Raw genomic sequence first — 21,519 nt, forward strand, 5'->3', positions numbered from 1 at the left:
CTCACTGTATTACCGCTGAGGGTGGCTGAGGGGCGCCAACCTTCCCACAGACGCATTCTTTCCATCTCCCTCTACGTTGCTGATGGGCAGGGGCTGATGGGCTTCCAGGGGCTGATGGGCTTCCAGGGGCCGATGGGCTCTCCTCGTGATCCAGGGATGAGCCAGCTTCTCCCATGGCTACTTGCTTCCTCATTCCACCATTCTCAATGGAGGTCCCAAGAGCCGTTCTGATTGGATGGACTTGGGTCACATGTCATGGCTGAGCCAATCCTGTGCTGGGGGATGGGATGCCCTCCCTGGCTGAGCCAAGCCTTCTGGGTAACCGTGGGTAGGACCTAAACTCTGATCCTCAGTGTCCTCATCTGTAAAATGGGGCACAGCTTTGTGAAGGTCAGGTGATTCCCTGGGCTTTTCAAAGAAGAGAGGATTGTGGTTGCGGTGTTCAGTTATGTGTTTGGGGCAGCAAGTCAGAAAACTTACACTGGCTTGAAGAAAGGAATATTTATTGTCTCGGCAGGAAGTCCCAAGTTAGGGAGAGCAGTAAGGCTGGTTAATTCAGTCTCTGTGATTCATTAAGGGTTCTGCCAGCTCATTTATCCCTTCAAACATTTATCAGGCACGGTGCTAGGCATTACCCACCAGACGTGCTGGCTTCTTCCTCACACAGGCCTCCAGCAAAGAAACAAGATGGCGCCGCTGTTTCAGGAATCACATCCAGATTCAGCAGCATCCAGAGGAAGAAGGAGAAATAGTTCTTCCTGTGCCTGTTTTTATGAGGGAGGAAACCTTTCCCTGAAGTCCCCCAGCCAACCTCCCCTCTTGTATTATTGGCCAGAATTGTGTCATGTGTCCCATGCTTCAGCCAATCAGCAGGCTGGAAGCAGCAGTTGTCCTAAAGCAGCAGAAGGCAATATGGAGAAAGGTAGTTTCCCCAGCCAGGTCTCGGTTCTGTGGGAAAGGAGGATGGGGAAACCAATATTGCCTGGGCAGCCAGTAACATCTGCGACAAGCCTTCTCCCAGACGCCCATCCTCTACCCCATCTGGGCAACATTGTCATGGAAAACGGCTATGACTTCTTCTGGGGCTATAAAGAGGTCATTTCTCTAGGGGGTTTTGTGATGGGCTGGCCCACAAAATCAAAACACCCTCTCAACTCAAAGAGACTCCATAAATTATCGAGGTGAATGTTCATTCATTTTTTTAAAAATAATGAAATAATTGTAGGCTATGAATTTTCCTCTGAGAACATTTTCGGCTAAATACATAGTAACTTTTTCAACTGTGATTTTCTAAATATTTGATGGCTTGGGTGTGGATATTCTATAACTCAAAAGCTGTTTAGGGGGAACTTAAAATATTTTCAGGCCATTGAGATTTTGTTTGTTCCTGTAAGATCTGAAAGATGACCTTTCCCAATGTCCTTCAAAATATAGGGCACGTACTGGTGGTATGTCAAAATATTTTCAGGGGACACATTGGACATAGAATCACTTAGAGGAAAACGTCCCTCCTGATTAGGACATGGTCTCAGTTTGATGTTTCTGGGCTTTTGATACCTTCCTAACACTCACTAATCTCTCTTTAATGGAGAAACACCTGAGGCTCAGAATCTCTGAAAGGTAGAGCTAGAACCAGGGATGATGTTAACTTCTCCCGGACTACAGGGACTGAGGATGGGGAGGGGAAGTTCCTGAGGAAAGTTGGATACCTGTGCTAGACTGCTTCAGTGGCCCGGACTTTTCCCTTTAGCCATTCATTCCTTTGCAGTACAACTTTGTCTTTCGACTGTGGGCAAAGCATAAGTTTGCATCCCTGGGCTTAACCATGTGACTTGTTTTAACCAGTGGCATGTTAGCAGACGTGCCGGCGCCAGCACCCGGGAGGAGGATGAGAGAACGTGGAATAGAGCTATGTCATCCCAGGCAAGCCTCACAGAGATCAGAGGGACCCCACAGATGCGGGACCAAAAACATTTTTTTGTATGTCATTGAGTTTTGTGATTTTTTTCAAGTGCAGCCATCAATTTTGTGGCAAGAGCTAATGAATACAGACAATAGAAGAAAGAGGAACTAGAATCTGGTGAGGCCAAAAAGAAACAAAAACCAAAAACCAAAAAACTGAATGTCCACAGCACTCCATGTTATAAATGGGGAAACGGAGGCTCAGAGAGGGGAAGGCACTTGCCCAGGGCAGCTGGCTGGTAAGTGGAGGAGGTGGGATTTCAAAACCCAGGCATTCTGCCCTCAGACCCCATCCAGGGGAGAAAACACTCTGACCCCTGAGGGGTAAGAGGTGGTGAGGCCAGATCGCTTCTTCAGTGGGGTAAGACCCTGGCTGTTGCCTGCCACTTCTGCTGAGCCCTGGAGACTGTCAGTTTGAACATACCCCTAACTTTATTCCAACAAGGATTTCTTATTATGTGCGTGTATGTGTATTTAATAATGTTAAAGCACTTGTATGTCATATGTGACAGCAAGGTTTTTTTCATCCCAGCTTTAAAGCACTACTGGGAAATAATTAGTGCTACCAGAGTCAAAAACAATGGGACCCCATCAGAAAAGACAGTCTCAGACACTCTTGGATCTTAATTGAACAATTACCTCTTATGCCTGTGATAGTTCATTATTATATGCACTGTTATTATTGGCTGTTATTATTGTTTTAGATGAATGCTGGGGATTTTTTTTTTTTACTCAAAAGTCATTTTCAACCATACTGTTCATCTCCTCCTGGCGTTCGCATGCTTCTGACATTTCCGAATGTAATAATGTCGTAGCTGGCAGTCAGTCTCCACACCTTGCCCGGATAACGGTGTATTCTGACCACTCTGGTTGTTTGGACGCGGTGGTTAAATACTCCAGGCCTCTGTTTATACTGTTATTCATTTTTGACTCCCTGGCAAAAGCATTTGCATGAGAATCGAGCACTTCCTGTCTTTTATTTTTTAGGAATCTGAAGTCATGGGGGACAATGGGGAGATCCTTGTTCATCCCAAGCTTTTGAGACAGAAACAAAAGGAGGTGGTGGTGATGGAACCAGAGGACAGGGTAGAAGGGGCATTGGGCAGTGGAGACCCCAGCCCCAGGGATGGAGGGCGGGAGGCTGGGTCAGGAGAGGCCAGGCTGGGAGTCTTGTGTTTTTGGAGGGAAGCACACAAAGGAGAGAACAAATGAACACACATAAGGCACCTGCCATGTGTTAGGCGCTATGCTCAGTGTTTGGCATTCATATTTCAGGAACCATGTGTGGGACCTCGTGGGCTGGTGTGGATACCTCTCCAAGAGTCATGACTCTCTTCCTTATTCACAGCACCTCATTTTGTTCAGAGTTCTCCACTCTGCTCTACAGTCATGGGCTTTCGCCGGGCCAACCACTGTGACTCTATCTCCCTTACTAGGTATTGGTATAGGAATAGCCATGTGAGCCAGTTCTGGACCATGAGACAGAAGGGAAAGTCTGCCAAAGGGGGAAGAATTCTGGGGAAAAAAAGAGAAATATAAAAAAACACTGTCTTCTCTTTTGCTGGGCACTGTCAGGTCTGCATGTGATGCCCAGAACTGCAGCAGCCATTTTGTGACCATGACAGGGCTTGGTGGGACAGAAAGATGAAAAGGACATGGGTCCTTGATGACACCATTGTGCTATTAACAAACCCTGGAGCTACCCTACCATAGGGTTTCTTATGATTGTTTGAGATAATCAATTTTTTTCCTCATTTATACCAGTGAGTCAGAGTTTCCTATTACCCTGCCAAAATCATGAAGATACAAGAACAAAATTTTCTGCCTATTTTACAGATGAAGAAAGTGAGACCCAATGAAGTAAAGGCATTTGCTTAAGTACACACAGCCTGGATGTGGTGGACTCAGGATTTGAATCCTCTGGCTTAGAAGGAGACCCCTGCTGGGAGGTGGCAGGATCTTCTTTCTTTCTTTCTTTTTTTTTCTTTCTTTTTTTTTTTTTTTAGCGATCTGGCCTTTCCACAGCACGGGGACATTCTGTTTTTCTATAGCAACAGGCTGTGATGGCTTCTAACAGGTGAAGATGGGACAGGTTGGGTGGAGATGGGACTCAAACCCAGGTCCCCATATCCCAGCTCAGAGTCTTCTCAGCATCTCAAGGTGCCCAGTGGCATCAGAGACTCCCCCCTCTATCTCAGCCCCCCTCAGTTTGGGATATACCCACTGGATCCCACAGATCTGCCTTTGGTCACTACAGGGTGGGGTGGCTGGTCGTGGAGATTGGCCACCAGAGGCTGCTGTAGTCACACCCGGGAGTCTCCTCGGAGGAGGCCTTAGGGAAACTTGGAACCTGGGGACGTGGTCGGGAGGAGCCCCTAGAGTGAGCTCCCCACTAAGTGAGGCTGACGCTACAAGACTGAGGAAACCTTGCCACTGCCACTCCCACAAGGAGAAAAAGGAGTCTATATCTGCCTCCGGAAAGTCTAGGACCTAGTTGCTGTGTGCTCTCAGGCAAGTTGCCTCCCTTCTCTGAACCTAATTTTTTTCATTTTCAAAATGGAGGATCATCCCCAGTTCTCAAATAAGGGCTTCCTTTCTCTCCCTGGTGGTCTTTCCCTTCTTTTGGGCCTAGCTCTACACAGTGGACAAAGACCAATTAGGACGTGAGGCCCAACGACTCAGGTCAGGGTTGGATTCCAGTTCTGGCTCTGCAGCAAACTCATTAGGAGTCTTTGTGTTGCAATTGGGGAAACTGAAGCCCAGTGAGGAGAAAGGACTTAGTTTCCCCAATTACAACACAAGACTTAGGACTCAGTATTTCCTTAAGTCCCATTTGTTCCTTGGGATGCTAACAGATAGAAACAAAAACTTAGGTGATCAGAAAAAGTTAGGGAAATGCTGGGTTAAAGCTGGAAGGGTATCTTGCCTGCAGGACTTTCCAGAGCCTTTAATATGCTAATGTGATTTGTGCATCTCCAAGGTGGTGGGGGGAGGGGGACATAGGCATCTATTTCTCAAACTCTTTTAACCTAGAAACCCCCTTTCCAAGGTGAAAATCAGCCAGACTAGGTGAAGACAGAAATAATAATACATCTACGGAACAGGATCTGTGCTGCCTAGTGGATTTGACTACCCGTCTCCTCTGTTCAACACCACATGGTACGTGCACTGTAATATTAGTTTCAGTTTACATTTGAGACATAGGTGGCTCAAAGAGGGGCAGTCACTTGCCAAAGGCCACATGCTGGTGGGCGGCAGCCTCAGGACTGGAACCTTTGGGCCCCACTGCTCTGGGGGTGGGTCCCACTGACAGGACTCATTTGCCCTGTTATCCTGATCACACATCACCTGATGCCATCCCAGTCCTTCAAATGCCTCCACTCCCTTTCACAGAGGCTCAGAGAACTGGAACCAAGGCTCAGAGAGGCCATACAAGTCACCCAGGGTCACACATGGAGTGTATGAGGACACTGAGGCCAGTTTTTCCTGACTCCTCCCCTCCTCCTGCCACTCTTTAGTGAGCTGGTGATGGTGATGATTTAAACAAAAAACCTTTTGTCCACCGGGTTTGCCCGCCCCCCTGGCTGGGCCCCCTTCCAATGGCCAGCGAAGGGGGCCGTGTGGCGGCCGTGCGGGCCCTTTAAGAGCACCCGGGACGCGCAGGCGCAATACAGCGCAGGGGGAAACCCAGGCGCACGTGGAGTCTCAGATGCAGCTCAGAGCTGAGCGGTGCGGGTTCGAGTTCGCTGCTTGGAGGCAAGGCAGGGCTCGAAACGGGAGCGGGCTCTAAAGGCTGGGATGAGTCAGGAAAACACGGAGCCACCCTGAAAATGTGAGTGTTCCCCACGTGGATTCCCTCCACTCAAATGTTTGTCGAAGCCCTCCCTCCAGTCTGATGCCTCTGGAAGATGGGGTGATGTTCTAATTGTTGTTATGACCTGAGTGGTAGTAATAGACGCGGTTCTGGGCCAGCCACACGTGGTTACCGTATTGGACAGCTCAGCTCTAACTGGGGGTGAACCCAGGACAGCTACACGGAGAAGAAGAGGCTCCTAGCGTCCTTATGAAGAGAAAGGCTTGCACCTCGGGTGGGGGGAGGGGGCTGGATCGGCTGGCAGCGGCTCCCCTCGCCCCCCTCTCCCTCGTTCACCCAACATGAAGTCCCAGCAGCGCGGGGTGTGGCAACTGAGGCCGGACCTGCGTTCTGGAGCCAAGCAGGCCATATTTGGGGGGTCGGTGGTGGTTTTCGTCACCGCATAGCACAGCAGTTAAGAGCTTAGACTCTGAATCAGAGGGTTGGTGTTCTACCCGAGCTGCTTCTCTGATCTCCATCCTCAGCTGTGTGACTTGAGGCAAAGTGATTGCTCTTCTCTGGGCCTCATCTGTGACGTGGCAATGTGCACCCATATCACGCGCACCTGAACGGTTGTGAGGACTAAATACCATTTAGTGCTGAGCCTGGTAGCCAATCTGCCTGCAGTAACTGGGCTGCGTGTAATTGTAGTAATGATAACATCGTTACCACCTGTGCTGCTCCTCCAATGTGGTATAAAGGGCAGGAGTGCCTCATGCCAGAATGACGAGGCTGGAGGGGCCTTTGAGATCAGCTAGCTCAGATCCCAGGGAGAAGAAACCTGGCCAAGGCACCCAGGGAGCCAGTGCTAGGACAGGGCTAGAACCCCAGCTGGGTCCTGGGGCCATGCCCCGACTGGCTGTGCTCCGTGCCTGCACCTGCCCTGCTTGCAGACCCACCCTGCAGAGGGTAAGACTTTTCCCAGGATAGGGGGCGGGTCCTCACCTCACCCCCCGTGTGAGGGACCTGACCTGGAGGGTGGCTCCCATCTCTGTCCTCTCTCCTGATGCCCCAGTGTGGGCGGGCCTGGTGGTGGGCCCAGGACGTGGGGACCTGGGCTACCTAGAATTGGTGCTGGTAGCCCCTTAGGACAGCCGAGCCACAGGCTGCCGCCCAGCCGTACACCTGGCCGTACATCCTGCTGCTCCGCCTCTCCCCCAAGTACCCGCACTGTGCTGTGGTCTCCTCGAATCCCATCTCTGGTTCTGCGCTGCCCCCTTTGGGGATGGACCTGTTCCGGGTCACTCAAAGTACCATTGGTAGGATTTGCACCCAGGGCTAGCTCACTCCAGGGGCTGGGTAGCCCTGGGCGCTGCGATGCCCCCAGGCATACTTCAGTGATGGATGAGGGTGGAGCCTCGAGGCAGCCTGGCCCAGGGTGTGGGGCTTGATGCCGGAACCTGGCGCCCTCTTACCATCCTTGTGGCCGTTTCTCAGATTCTCTGCGTCCTCATCTGTAAAGTGGGGATGCTTTTATTACATACCCGAGAAGGCTGTCATGAGACTCAATTATGTGTGGTCAGAAAAGCACTGTGTCAGCTGCCGTTTACATCCTATTTGTGATAACTCCCAGTGGCCTTTCATGCAGCGCTGACTTCCCTAGCTTGTCACCCAGCAGGACCCCTGCTCCTGCTCTCCAGGGCCTGGGTGGTGTGTTTGGTTCATTGACCCAGCTCAGAAGGGCCCGGGTCCCGCCCTGGACACAGCCTCTTCCTCTCGGAGCCTCCGTGTGCTGCCAGGCTCGTGGGTCTGGCCTTAGGGAGGTGGATGTCTGCACTGCAAGGTCACATCCAGGGTGTCCCCTCTGTCCCTCTTCTGCCCTGAACCTACCGTGCCAGGCACCCAGACAGGGCTCCATGCATGAGAGGGGAGGCCTGAATCAGACTGGGGACTCCCCCTGTTCAGACATTGGGCCAACAAGCCAGGGGAGAAGGTGGGGACAGGACGTGAGGAAGAGTCTGTGCTTTGCTGCTTGAACTACAACTTTCCACAGACTTGCTGTGTGACCTCAGGCAGGTCGCTTCACATCTCTGAGCCGCTTCTTCCTCTAGAACACCCCCTACCTTGCAAGCAGTGGTGAAGCTCCAAAGAGCTGCCGTGTATATGGCCAGCACACAGTAAGTGCCTGATAAATGCTGAGCATCCTGGAGCAGAGATGGTCTCCTGGACATCCCCAGGCACCAGGGCACGGGGTGGGTGTGTGCTGGGGCTGGCCAGGGAGATGGCCACTGCTCAGCCACTTTGGCCTGTCCCCAGCCACTCTGCCTCCAGGGAAGCATGGATGGTGCCAGGCACAGAGGAAGAGCTGGAAAGGAATTTAGTGATGCAGGGGAACACCAGCCCCAGACCACCTCTGTACCCCTCAAGGAATGAGCCAGAGCGGCCCGGGCTCAGTTCTGTCTCGGCTGCTCTAGGACCAATCACTGACCCAACTGAGTGGCTGACACGTAAACAGGGTAAATGACAGTGTCCACTTCGAAAGAGCTGGAGAAGTAAATGAAATATTGCATACAAAGTGGCCCAGCAGAGGAGGGGCCAGGAGGCTCCTGGCCTGCTTCCGAGGGCTCCAGGCCCAGTCGGCGGGGGAGGAGACAGCCCGTTTTAATCCTAAGGGGAGGAAGGAAGAACGAACAGAAACGAGCTGCAAAACACCCCACAGCTGAGACACCATCTGTGTTTTCCTTTTTTTTTTTCTTTCTCTTCGTTTTTAAAACAATATAGTGCAGACCGCACTTCTCACAGTAGAATATAATGGTCAATTTTAGTATATAAAAAAAAACATTCTCAGAGATTTGTAAATGCACTTAGTGCTTGAACAGGCCTTGGAGAGAGATACAGTACCGCTTCCGGAGTGCCAGAGGGGCCAGGACTTGGGGAAATCGGGCCTTGGAGACTTAATGGGGGGGACGCCCTGCCTGCCTTATCCCCCAGAATGGTGTGGGGCAGGCCTTGGAGGGTGGCTTGCAGGAAAAGAGTTGGACTGGATCTCCCAATTAAAACCAGCAGGTTGCCCCCGGAACTGGCTCCTAGGAGAACCCCTGAAGGAGGCGGGGTCTGGTCCCTCTGACATTGTTAGCCCCTATGGCGCCTTTGTGCACATAGGTAAACGGTGCCCCTTCCTCAAGATTCAGAAAACTGCTGTAATAAATATACAAGTCTAGGATGCAAATGGTGTCTCCTCAGATGAGTTGCCTTGTGCAGTACACAGCCTGCACAACTGTGCCCAGAAGCCCTGTAAGATGTACTGAAGGGAAGGGAGAGGGTGGTAGTCCAGGGTTTGGAGAATGGAGATGGGATTCTGTGTTGGGAAGGAATGGTGGGGAGGGGAAGAGTCTAGAAGAGGAGGAGCAGGGGGACCTGTAGTCCCCGGAGCCTGTATTCGAGTGGTCTTCGCCTGGAGAGAGCAGTGAGGGCGCTGTGGGCTCGATGACTTCCTCTGGGCCCCCTCTGCTCTTTTTCCAGGAGACTGGGGAGCTCGTGGAGGGAGGAGCTGTCTAAGCCCGGGGGGCCGCTCTGATCCCACCCCGACTCTAGACCCTAACATTTCCTTCTGCATCCCGCTGTGGTCTGACCCCCTCTCCCGGAGAGCCGGAAAGAACCGCTCCTGTTTTAAGTGGTTTCTCTCTCCCTGCCTCTGCCAGCTTGGATGGAGGAAGGCGTGGATGTCGGCAGCTGCCCCCGGCCCTCCGCGTGTCCTGGGGCAGCTGACGGTGGGGAGGGGCCTTGGCGAGTGAGGTCACCTTGCCACTCCCTGTCAGCAGCAGCCAGCCTGGCTTCCCTGTGGGCATCAATGGGCACTCGGACACAGGGCGGGGCTGGCGCCCCCACCCCGCGTGCTGCCCACCCTGTTCTGTGGCCTGCCTCCCCACTAGGCGCCCTGTCCGTCTGTGCATCTGCCAGGCAGGCTTTATCTGTAGACGGGCAAGCGGATGTGGGCGTGCTGGTGGTCGAGCAGCCGGGGCACAGCCACCGTCTCGTAGCCCTTGCCCAGCATCTGCTCCTTGATGCACGGGGGCCGGATGTCGTTGATGAGATACTCCAGTGACTGGAGGCTGCTGCTCAGCACGGCCGTGTTGCACACGCTCTTGCTGGGCAGGCCTGAGAGGGTCTCCGCCGGGGGCCCCGCCAGCTCCCGGGCCGTCCCCGGCCCCAGCTCGGTCACGGCCACTGCCGCGGCTGCCGGATTGTAGCAGTCGCTGGTGGGGGTCACCAGCACGCTGTTCCAGGGGGCGGCGAAGTACTGGCCCACGGGGAAGCTGGTGGGCAGCCCCACGCCGCAGTTGACGGGCGACCCGCCGGCCCGCTCGTATACCCGCCCCCCACAGGCCTCGGGGGACTTGCTGGCCACCGTGCCGCCGCTGTAGGCCCGCAGTGGCTGGGGCGGCGGCGGCGGGGGCGGCTTCTGCGGCCACAGCAGGTAATCCAGGCCCCCGTCTGCGTACCCTGTGGGCTTGGTGGCCCCAGCCAACGTCAAGGCCGGCGTGCTTCCCTGGCCCAGCTCGGCGCCCTTCCGGCAGTCGGGTGGGCCAGCAGTGGCCGGGTAGGCCAGGCTGGGAAAGCTGGGCACCGGGCCGTGCTTGGCTGGGCTGGGGTGGGGAACGGCCACGGCCTGGCAGGCGGCGGGCACAGCGCCTGGGGCCTGGCACTGCTGGTTGAGCTGGTAGAGGATGCTGTGGATGGAGGGCAGGTTGGAAGGCGGCAGGGCCAGGCCGCGGCCGGGCAGGGGGATGACGGAGGCAGCGGTGGCCGCGGCCGCGGGCAGGCCGGGTGGTGGGGCGGGCGCCTCGGGCGGCTTGGGGTAGGCCAGGGGCCCCAGAGTGCTGGGCGCCGGGTAGGGCGCGATGCCCACCTGGACGGCGGCCGGCGACAGCTTGGTCCGCTTGCCCTCGGCGCTCTTGAGCACGCTTTTGGTGAGCCCGGGGGGCGCAGCCACGCCGGAGGAGGAGACGGCGGCCTTGACGACGGCGAGCAGGCCCTGGTAGCCGGCCGTATGCGGCGGGTAGGGGCTGTAGCGCTGGCCACTGGTGTCGTAGCCGTTGATGGTGCGGCTGAGGTGCTTGTGCTGGGGCACGCGGATATTGGTGGGGAAGATCTTGATGGAGAGCGGGCTGTTGGCCACCTTCTCGGCGTAGGCGTCCAGCTCGGCCGGGCTCGGGTAGCGGGAGGAATGCATGGAGCTGGCCACCGTCTCGCCTGTGGGGACACGGGAGGGGAGGAAGCACAGGTGAGAGCCGACCCTGCGACCCGGGGAGGGCCGGAGGCCGCAGTCCGCCACTGTCCCCGGAAGGACTCGCCAGCCACCCCTCCCTCGCTTTTTCCATCCAGTCACTTGCTCCTTCATTCATTCTTTCTAAATCGTTAAGCTTCGGATCAAAGTGTAAAGTACGTTAAAGGAAACCATACATCACAAGCTTGCTGCACTTTCACAAACAGAACACACTCGTGTGACACCTAGGTCAGGGGAGAGGCCTGTGCCAGTCCCCAGAGGGGCCCCTGCGCCCCCTCCTAGTCAGTACCCACACCAAGGGAACGGCTCTCCTGGCTCCTAACGGCGCGGACTCGTGGTGCCTGGGCCTGGCACAGGTGAGCTGGGATCCTGCAGTGCGTGCTCGTTTGCACTGTCGGGTCTCCGCCACTTAAGGTTATGTTCCGAGGTTCATCCGGGTGGCCATGGACGTGGCGGTCCGTTCATTCTCACGGCCGTGTGATGTTTGAGTGTGACTACATCACAGTTTACTCATCCTTCCCACTGCTGATGGCATGTGGGTCATTTCTGCTTTGGGGCTGATACAAATAGCGTGACAGCCCCTGGGGCACGTATTCAGTGAGTCCTGCTGGGAATAGGCCCAGGAGCAGAACTGCTGGGACAAAGGAGAGACAGGAACGTTCAGCTTCGGGAGAGAATGCCCAACAACTTGCCGAAGAGACTGTGCCAGCTGCGCTCCCCGCACATCCCCCCCCGCCCCCAGCACGGGAGTTACGGGGGCTCTAAACCCTCCACTCCACCTGCCTGGTACCGTCGTCCATTGTATTGGGTTGGCCAAAAAGTTCGTTCAGGTTTTCCCGTGCCATCTTACGGAAAAACCAGAACAACCTCTTTGGCCAACCCCAACACCACCGCTCTGGTGGGTGTTCATTCCTTCCGCCCCTTTACGTGTCCTCTCGGCGCCTCATCTGTAGAATGGGGTGATAATGGCCCGTGGATGGTTCAGTGAGTTGCTACATGGCCTGGCGCTGGGCAAGTTGCCGCAGGTGGCTTTCATCCTGGTGCTCACCGTCCCTCGTTCAACCAACAGGCAGCCGGGACGGAGGGGTTTTGCCCCCGCTGGCTGCCCCTCCCCTCCCCTCCCCAGGTCTGCCTGTCACCTGCAAGACCTGTGTGGTGGCCACTGCCTGTTTGTGAGCTGTGAGCACATCAGCTGAAGGGTGTACTTTATTTTATTTATTTTTTGGCCACGCCGCACAGCTTGTGACATCTCAGTTCCCTGACCAGGGATTGAACCCGGGCCCTCGGCGGTGAAAGCGCGGAGTCCTAACCACTGGACCGCCAGGGAACTCCCTGAAGGGTGTACTCTGTGTGACAGGCTGAGTGTCCCCACTGTCAGTGGGCACAACTAGGCCCTGCTGTGGGGGAGGCGGGTTGCCGGTGGGTAGACCCCCTTTCCCCATCCAAAGCCCCTCCCTGGTCCTAAGACATTCCTCAGTGCCGCCCAGGACCCCCTCTGGGGTGGGGAGTGGAGCAGGAGGCCTGCGTGAGGCAGGTGGAGAGACCCTGGGCTTTGGAGCTGGCTGCCTAGGTGGAGTCCTGCCTGGTTGCAGGGCTGTGTGGCCCTGGGCAAGTTGTTGGCCTGGCCGAGCCTCAGTTTCCCCACTTGTAGAATGGGGATAAGGACTGTGGCAGATCTGCAGGGTGGCCTCAAGGAATGTCTGTGCCAAGGGGCTGAGCAGGGGGTGAGACAAACAGTAGGTGATGGGAGATCGTGACCTGGCTGGGCCCTTGGGTGAGGAGGACCCTACAAGGTCTCATGGTGCACTGCCTTCCTCTCGGCCCTGTGGGCACCCCTGGGACCCAACAGTGACTCCTGCGGTGGTGTGTGTGGGGGGGTGTTCACCGCTCTGAGCCTCAGTTTCCTCATCTAAAATGGGGTTACACTGCTGCTAACACTGCCTCCCAGGATGGCTGTGAGGCTTTCATGAGTCATGCGGTGGAGCGTTAGCAGAAGTGGGTCTCTGTAAGTGTGTTAAGACCCTTCCCATCTGCCTGGCACAAGGGTCTTCCTGGGAGAGGGAGGGGTAGGGCTTGTGCATGGGTGGGCCTGGCATTGTGGCCGGGACACAGTGCAGACCCCACCGCCTTCCTTAGGCCTTCCCACCACATCCCCTCCTTCCCGAGCCTCACCCCTGACTCCCTTGTGGACTTAGAGCCAATCTGAGCGAAATGCATGCCGTGATGGGGGAGCCTCACCCCCAGGGCTTCAGAGGCAGCTTTCTGGAAGAAAGAGCATCCCTGCTAAAGGCAATGGTGAAAGGAGCGAGGAGGGAGGAGAGAAACGTATTTCAGCAGAAGAAACTGCACAGGCAAAGGTCCAGAGGTGAGGAAGCCTGTCCCAGTGGGAACTATAAACCAGAATAAAAGCAGAAGCCCAGAGCAGGCATGCAGGGGAGGAAAGACCACGACAGGCAGCTCAGGAGGGTGTCGGGCCAGAGCAGGGCCTCTTCGCTGTGGGGCAGTGGTTCTCAGTGGTTCTGTCCCCAGGGCACACTGTTGACATCCACAGACGAGTTCGGTTGTCATAGCTTGCAGAGAGGGTTCTACGGCAGTTAGTGGGTACGGGTCAGGGATGCTGCTAAACATCCTGCGATGCACAGGACAAAGACCCCACCACAAAGACCTGTCAGGCCCCTAGTGTCTGCACTGCTGTGTTGGGAGCCCTCGCCCAAGGCATTGGCAGCTGTGGAAGGTTCTAAGCAGGTGAGGGGCAGGGCAGGCCTGCGTTAGGAAGACCATTCTTCTCTGCCCTGGGGCGCAGGGATGTGGTCTGACCTGGGCAGGACAGTGGGGAGGGAAGAGGCTGGCGGCACAGAGTACCCCAAGGAGGCTGGGGCAGTGCCCCTCCATCCATGTGGCCTAACCTGGGCCAGGTGGGTGGAGCTGACCCTAGGCCCCCCATCCTGACCCTGCCTGGGGCAGCCCCCCTCCTAAGTGGCCTAAAATAAACTCGGTGTGGAGAATGGAAATGTCACTTTGGCCAACGGGGGAATCTTTCTCCGAGATTGGATTTAAACTACATTATACAAGCAATTTCATGGGCACTTAGCGCCGCTTGGAGAGTCCCGCAAAAAAGGGACCAGCTCTTCATTTACCAGCCATAAATCAGCAGTTGCTATAATGAGCACAAAAATGTCACTTTTATGCAATTTTACAGATGAACAAAACTGGTGAAATTAACTGTGGTAACCTACTATAGTCAGCAAAAGCGGCTGCCGGGGGAAAAAAATTATATCTGTATGTATTTTTGTTCCTCTTAAACTCTCTTCCCAAGCAAGTTTCTGCCATTGCGGTGTGAAAACTCATTTGTCCTCACCATTATACTTTCATTCGGAGTTTATCTCGAGTATCCAATGAGCCACCAACTGTGAAAATGATTAAATCTACAAAATCTATCTAATGGATGGAATAAATTAGACGTTTAAAACCTTAAGAAGAAAAAAAACAAGAGCAATGCCTGTTACTAGTTTCCATTCATTGAAAGAAGGGGCCCATCTGGCCCCTCTGCTGGTCAACAGGGCTCAGCCAGGGTGGGTTGGTCCGCCAGTTTGTTGGAGCCGACAGGGGTGCTGTGACACAGAGGCTGTCCTGTGGTGAGCGCTTAGTATATGTGAGGCCCCGCGCCTACAGCTTTTCTCCACGCCTCTTGTCTGGAGCACCTGACAGCTCCGAGAGGTGGGAGGTGGTCCCATTTTACAGATAAGGAAGCAGACAAGTTGTGGCATTTGGCAGGCAGCCTCCAAGATCTGTCCCCGACCCCAGTGCTTCTCACCTCCTGGTGTTCACGCCCTTCCACTCCACACGGGGCTGACCTGTGTGACCTGTAAGATACCGTGGAAGTGAAGGAGTGTGACTTCCAGGGCAGGGTCGCGAAAGGCTCTGTGGCCTCCTCCCCTCTTGGATCACTTGCTCTGGGGAAGCAGCCGCCTGTGAGGATGCCGGAGCAGCCGAGGGGGAGGCCCCCATAGAGGGCCACATGCACCTTCTCGGAGGCAGGTCTTCCAGCCCTGGTCCAGCCTCCAGAGGACTGCAGCCCCTGCCAACATCCGCCTACAGCCTCACGAGAGACACGGAGCGGAGCTACTGGCTAGGTGGCTCCTGAGCTCCTGATCCACGGAAACCGTGAGAGATGGTACGTGATTACTGATGCTTTAAGCCACTAAGTTTTGGAGCAACTTGCTACACAGCAGTAGATAACTAATCCAGGCCCCCATTTTACAGACGGGGAAATGGAAGCTTCCCGAGAACACACAGCCGGGGAGGGGCTGAGCTGGGATTTGCCTTCCATGTCATCATCACCTCACCTGCACCCCAAGGCAGGCCCCGGCTGAAGCCAGGAGGCTCAGGAGGCTCCCCCTCTTCCTCCTTAGGATTAGGAGGCAGACAGTCCTGAGGAGGGACTATAGAGTCAGCCCGGAGGCTCAGAGAGGCAGGAAGTGACCCATCAGAGGACACGTGGCCGGGCAGCTCTCATGGCTGCCCTCGGCTCCCGGAGACTGCCGGCTGGTGGCCCTCGGCAGGCCTCCCCTGGACACCTGCTTGTCTCTGGGTGGGCGTGTACCAGGGTCACCCTGTTCCAAACCTGGCTTGATTGCTGCACCCCTGTGAGCCTTTGCATCTGCGGCCTCTACCGTCTCCCTTGTTCCTGAAGGGCTTTCTGCTGAGCCACCCCGGGGGCCTCAACCCCAGCCTTGTCCACCAGCGTACAGTGGCCCTGGCTTGGGGGGGGTGTCTCTGGCCACTCGGGCCAGGCTGGGCCCCCGAGTCCCGCTGGGCAAAGGCTCCTGACCCTCCCCCGGAGGTGGGCACCACCACCAGTGTTCAGTGCAGTTGCACAGCCCCATTTTGGCAAATATGACCAAAAAGGCCTCACATGAAGGAACCAGCCAAGCCAGCTGTTTGCGGCGGGCTTCTACGCAGTGGCAAGGATGGGGGGCAGCGCTCACGGGGTTAATGGGCAGAGGAGGGGACCCGTGGCCCTGTGGGCCCCCTGGGGAGCCCCAGGGCCCACCTTGCCTGGTTCCCCGAGTTGGCCAGGGCACCCCAGCGAAGGTTCCATCGGCGCCTGGTGCATCGCTGCAGGCACCACGGCAGATTCCGACTGCCCTGGGCTTGTCCTGCTGTCCCAGTAGCCCGTGCTCCCTGAGCTGGCTTGTTCAGTGCTGTCCCCACTGCCCACAGGACACGGAGTAGGAACTCAGGAATGTAGCACTGAAGGAATGACGAGGCTGTGGCTAGGAGGACCCGTCCAGCCTGGGAGCCCCTGTTCACCGCCAGTCATGACACTTGGGAGAGTTGGTCCTGGGAGGAACGAAGCCAGAGACAGCCCCGTGGAGAGACACCTCCCCGCAAGCCCGCATCCCCCGGGTGTCTCCTGAGCCCGCCTATGTGCAGGCACCGTCCTGGGCTTGGAGACGAGCAGCGGTCAAAGCACACCAAAGTCCCCACCCTCTCGGAGCTGCCATCTAGTCGGGGGAGACAGACAATAACGTGTAATGCGTCCGGCAGCGACAGGCCCCGCAAACAAGGAGAGAGCAGGTGTCGTAGTTTATGTCCACAATTCTTTGGCGTTCCTTCCACAAATAGCGGAGGCTAATTTTCCTTTACTTAAACATGAACTAACTAAGCGGCTCGATTCTACTGATTAGAACGCAGCAGAAGTGGTGCTGGTGACTATCATGGCTCAGTCCTGAGGGCGTATGGCTGCCGCCTGGAGCTCCAGGTGGATCTGTCTCTCAGGAGGTCCATCCCTGGAGTCATGTCCATCCCCGCCATCATGTTCTGGGAAGCCCAGGCCACGTGGAGAGGCCATGTGTGGGTGTTTTAGCCAACGGCCCGCACCCACCACCCGATGCGTGAGGGAGCAGGCCTTCGGAAGATTCCAGCCCCGGCCCGGGTCTTCCCGCAAGGCCCCCTCCCCCAACCCCATTCCCAATGACATCACGGAGCAGAGACACCGCCCCACGGTGCCCTGTCTATAGTCCTGAGCATACGACAGAGCTGTGTGAGGCCGCTGAGCTTTGGGGTGATTTGTTATGCAGCCGTAGTCATCGGGACAGCAGGGCGTGGGGGACGGAGAGGGATGGGATGGAAGGGCACCCCGTTCGGACACGGCAGTCAGCGCAGAGGCTTCTCTGATAAAGCAGCTCTTCAGGACCGCGGAAGGAGGTGCGGGAGTGAGCCGCGTGGACGTCTGATGGGAGAGCGGTCCCGGCAGCAGAGGCTGCGGGAAGTGGATGGGCGCGCCTGGCGCAGCGGGGCCGGCGGGGGAAGGTCGTAGGAGATGGACCGGAGAGGCAGGGGGCGCACAGAGCAAACGGGCTGGGCCTTGGGGCCATTGAGAGGACCTGGGCTTTGCTCCACGGGGGAGGGTTGGGAGCAGAGGAGGGACGTGACCTGATGTGGGTTTTAATGGGACCCCTAAGGCTACTGGGTGGGAAACAGGAAGAAGTCATCCCGGGAGCAGCCTGACTGTCCCTATGAGACACAGCACCCAGGAGGCCCCCGGCAGAAACACACCTCGCCGGGCACTAACGCTTAGGGTGTTGGAAGGCTCTGATGATGCTGGGAAGCGGGTACAGTACAGGGATGCGGAAAGAGGTCACAAAGGGGGCTGTCTGTCTTCCTCCTTCCCTCTCGAACCAACACTTGAAGGAAAAAAAGCCCTGGATGCCAACAGGGGATGGCCTGGGAAGGAGGCATTTTATTTCTTCTCTGTGCTTTTCTGTAATTGCCGGTGGCCAGCTACACCTGAGTATTGCTTTAGGGTGGGGGACAGGCACAGGCTCCGGTTCCTCCCAGGGTGCTGCCTTTGATGTCTGCTTCAAAGCATCCTCCACTGCCCCTGGCCTTGAGCAGCCTGAGGCTCCCCGGCTCCCCACGTCATCGGGCAGCGTCTGCTCCTGGGCAGAGCACAGAGGGTGGTCGGCAGCCTTTTGAGAAGGAATCACGGTCAGATCCCAGCTGTGCCACACACGGGCTGTGTGGCCCTAGGCAGGCCGCTGCCCCTTCTGAGCCTCGGTTTTCTCTCGTGTAAAATGGGGATGATACTGCTGTTGCTGAGACTTCGAGAGTTTTTGTGAACACTGGAAGGGGTGCCTGCCTTCAGTGGGCGCCAAGGTTGTTGGTGATGAATTCACTAAAGCCCCTTCACCGCCTCCAGGCCCCCAGCTGCCTTGCCTTTCTCTGTAAAACCCTCCCGTGAGCCCCCCATTTGCGTGACGTCTTAGCTGCTCAGGGTGGCATTCAGGCCACCTGGCCTTGACCTCCCTCTGCAGCGCCCCCTCCCCACAGGCCCCTGGACGCCTGCACGGTGTCCCCGGGCCTCCTGTACACGCTGACCGCCCCCCTCTGTTGAGTGCCACCTCTGGGTCCGGCATCACCCCAAAACCCGGGTCTCACCCCTCTGCCAGCCCCGTGGAGGCCCCGGGAGGTGGGCCCTGGGTTCCAGAAGAGGAGGATAGGCATTCAAGGACAGGACATGGGTGAGGGTTGCAGACGCAGATCCCTGCGTCGTTTGCTGACTGCTGGCGGACAGGTGGGCTGCCAAGGAGCCAGAGCCCAGGTGGGGCAAGGGCGGAGGTGGGCGGGGAAGGCGTGCCCTGCCCTGAGGTGTTCTCTTTTGGTTCTTTGTTTTATATTTTTTTGGCCCCGCAGCATGTGGGATCTTACTTCCCTGACCAGGGACTGAACCCGCACCCCCTCTGCATTAGAAGCGCAGAGTCTTAACCACTGGACCCCCAGGGAAGTCCCCAGAGGTGTTCTCTTTTGAAACAGTGTTCAGACACCAGCAGGAGACACCACACACCTGGTGGGCAGGTTGTGGCTCGTGGGCTGCCAGTTTGAGACCTCTGGTGGCAGAGAAACAATTTGTGAGCCAGGATTGGAGCCCCAGGCGTCGGTGCCCTGGGCCCCTGCTCTCAATCACTGGGCACCGTGGACACCATGGCTGGACCGATTCTCTCAGGTTGATGCCGATGGCCTGGACACCCTGCTCGTCTAGTCTGTGTCCGTCTGTCTCCCCCGCCCCACACCCCGAGGAGAAGTGCCCCATCTCTGGGTCCCCTCCAGTACCTGATCTGGAAGGGTGAACCTGGGGTGGGGTGGAATTGTCCATGCAGTGCCCAGCACGCAGTAGGTGCCGAGAGGATGAAGAAGAGGTGTTGCTTACACCCCCTGGTCTGCTGCTCTGACCCTCCTGGTCTGAGACACACCCCCCGGCCCCCATCCAGGCAGCCTTCCCTGCCTGCCCCCCAGCACTCCCCCGCTGTAGCTGTTGGCTTGTCTCCTGGGCTGGATTTGGAGTTGTTTGAGGGCGGGCCTTGCTCCTTCTCAGTACCCTGATGCCTAAAAGAATGTGTGGAACCATGGCAGGTGCCCGGGGAGCATTGCATGACGGTGCGGGGTCTAGCGAATCTCCCCGCATGAACTGGGCTGCCCCTGCCCCCCCTCCACGGCCCCTGTGCAAGCCTTGTCGGGAAATGTGAAAGGCTGCCTGGCTGGCTGGCTGGCGGTGCAGGCGAGCTGTCGCTGTTGTTAAGTTAATGTTATGGGCCTTTTACAGGTGTGTTAAATAGACGCAGTTATTAACGAGTACATTAAGCCAATTAAAAGCAGCCCTTTGAGTGGGATTTAATGTTGCTGCAGGGAGACAGGAGAGCGGGCCTCAGTGGCACCCTACCTTCCAGAAGCTGGAGGGGGAGCGTGGGTGGAGGGGTGAGACCGGGGAGAGGTGAGCAGCTTGGATTCCGACTGGAGGCAGGCCATGGCCTTTTGACGCCCAGCTCAGCCACTTGCTGGGGGTGACCTGGGGCAGCTGCTGGACGTGAGCCTCAGTTTCTCGTCTGTAAGGGGCTGAAGGGGCGGGCGCATCAGGGGTTGCCGAAGTCAGCGTGATACTCTGTACGGGCAGGCACGTGGTACCTGCCCGTCAGGGGGCAGGTGGAGGTGGGAGGGGTGGCCAGGGCAGGACACCAGCCCAGGATTCCTGCTCCCACGCTCCGGGCTTCTCTGTGCTGCCCCGGTGGCAGCCCCAGGTGCCCCCAGGCACCTACCAGCCAGACGCCAGTCCCTGTGCGGCTGAGTGCAGCTTCCTGCTGAGTCACTGGACATCCCCACCAACCCCGCCCTGGCGAAGTCATTTCCTTGGTGGACCTCAGACTTTCTGACTGTAAAATGGAGCTGTTGATAACTGTAGCTTTCCTAGAGGAGGGGTGGGAGAATGAAAGGTGTGCCGGGCGTGGGAGCACAGCAGGTGTTTGATGAGTATGCCATTTCCTTCTCATGTTGTCACAGATTTTGCCTATCACCTCCTCCCTAAGGCTCAGGAAGTGGACATGATCTGTGTTGAAATGGGGCTGGGGTGGGGTGTCCAGGACAGGAGGGGTCCCTGGGCCTGGGGCCTGGCCCCAGCCCCCCGGGAGAAGCAGCCCGTATCTGCATTCCCCTTTGCTGCTGACACTCTGCCCTTGGAGGTGGCAGCCTTCTGAATGCTCAATTAACGTGACACTAATTAGCTGGTGGCACCAGCAGAATCCCTAATGAGGCTGCCCTGGAGGGGGGCAGGGGAAGGCGCTGGGCCGGGGCAGACGCAGCTGTTCTCTGGCCTCTGCTGGGAGGGAGGCAGGGAGGGGCAGGGTGGCGGCCAGCCACCCCGACCTGCCCCCAGCCCACTGCCCCCGTGGCAGCCCCAGGGCCTTGGAGGTCAGGCCCGGGTGTCACTCCAGGTGCCCCAGCTACCAGCTGAGGGTAGGGGAGTGACCCCAGCTCCCTGGCCGCCATTTCTCCTAAGGGGACGGAGTGAGGATTAAATGAGAGGGTGCGTGTCAGAAGGCCTGGTACATAGTGGTGCTCAGAGAAGGCTGGCTGCCTGCCTTCTAGCTCTTTCTGTGCCAGAGCAGGCAGTACAAGGTAGTGGTGGTCATTGGGCGCCGCACAAAGGGTCCTCTCATTCTCTAAGCATGTGTGTGTACACATGTCCAAGCTCACACACATGCTCAGATGCCTAGGGTCACACATGTGAGCCACGTGTGCCCAGATACTCAGGGACGTCCTGCACATGCAGAGACTGGCAGGTGTTCGCAGGCACACGTACCAGTGTCTACATCCTCCTTCCCCACTTCTGGAGCTCCAGCTGGAGCCCTGCGGTGGCCAAGGTGTCCCTCCCTGTAGGCAGGTCTGGGAGTACTTCAGTCCTTCCCCAGTCTGACTTTCCTGCACCTCGGTTTCCCTGACCTGCTCCCTGACTGGGCTCGGTCTCTGGGAGCCCACCCCTCACTCTCTCCCAGGACCCAGCAATGTCCATCCCCCGCCCTGGGCTTTGCCTGGGTTCCCGTCTCACCCTGCTGCATTGGCCATGATGCACGTGGGATCTTAGTTCCCCAACCAGGGATTGAACCTGCACCCCCTGCGGTGGAAGCTCGGAGTCTTAACCACC

The 21,519-nt window shown here is 56.9% G+C and overlaps 1 protein-coding gene across 1 annotated transcript in view; it reads right to left on the minus strand.

The window, feature by feature from the left end:
• Nucleotides 1–9,355: 9,355 nt before the first annotated feature.
• Nucleotides 9,356–21,519, minus strand: part of FAM222A (family with sequence similarity 222 member A) — a 55,714-nt gene continuing 43,550 nt past the window's right edge. Inside the window, exon 3 of the mRNA XM_081252709.1 lies at nucleotides 9,356–11,008. Within this exon, the coding sequence (XP_081108835.1) occupies nucleotides 9,723–11,008 (1,286 nt within the window). The 3' untranslated portion in view covers nucleotides 9,356–9,722. The remainder of the gene's footprint in view (nucleotides 11,009–21,519) is intronic.

The sequence above is a fragment of the Mesoplodon bidens genome, assembly GCF_964165515.1.
Source record: "Mesoplodon bidens genome assembly, chromosome: 13".
NCBI classification, from domain to species: domain Eukaryota; kingdom Metazoa; phylum Chordata; class Mammalia; order Artiodactyla; family Ziphiidae; genus Mesoplodon; species Mesoplodon bidens.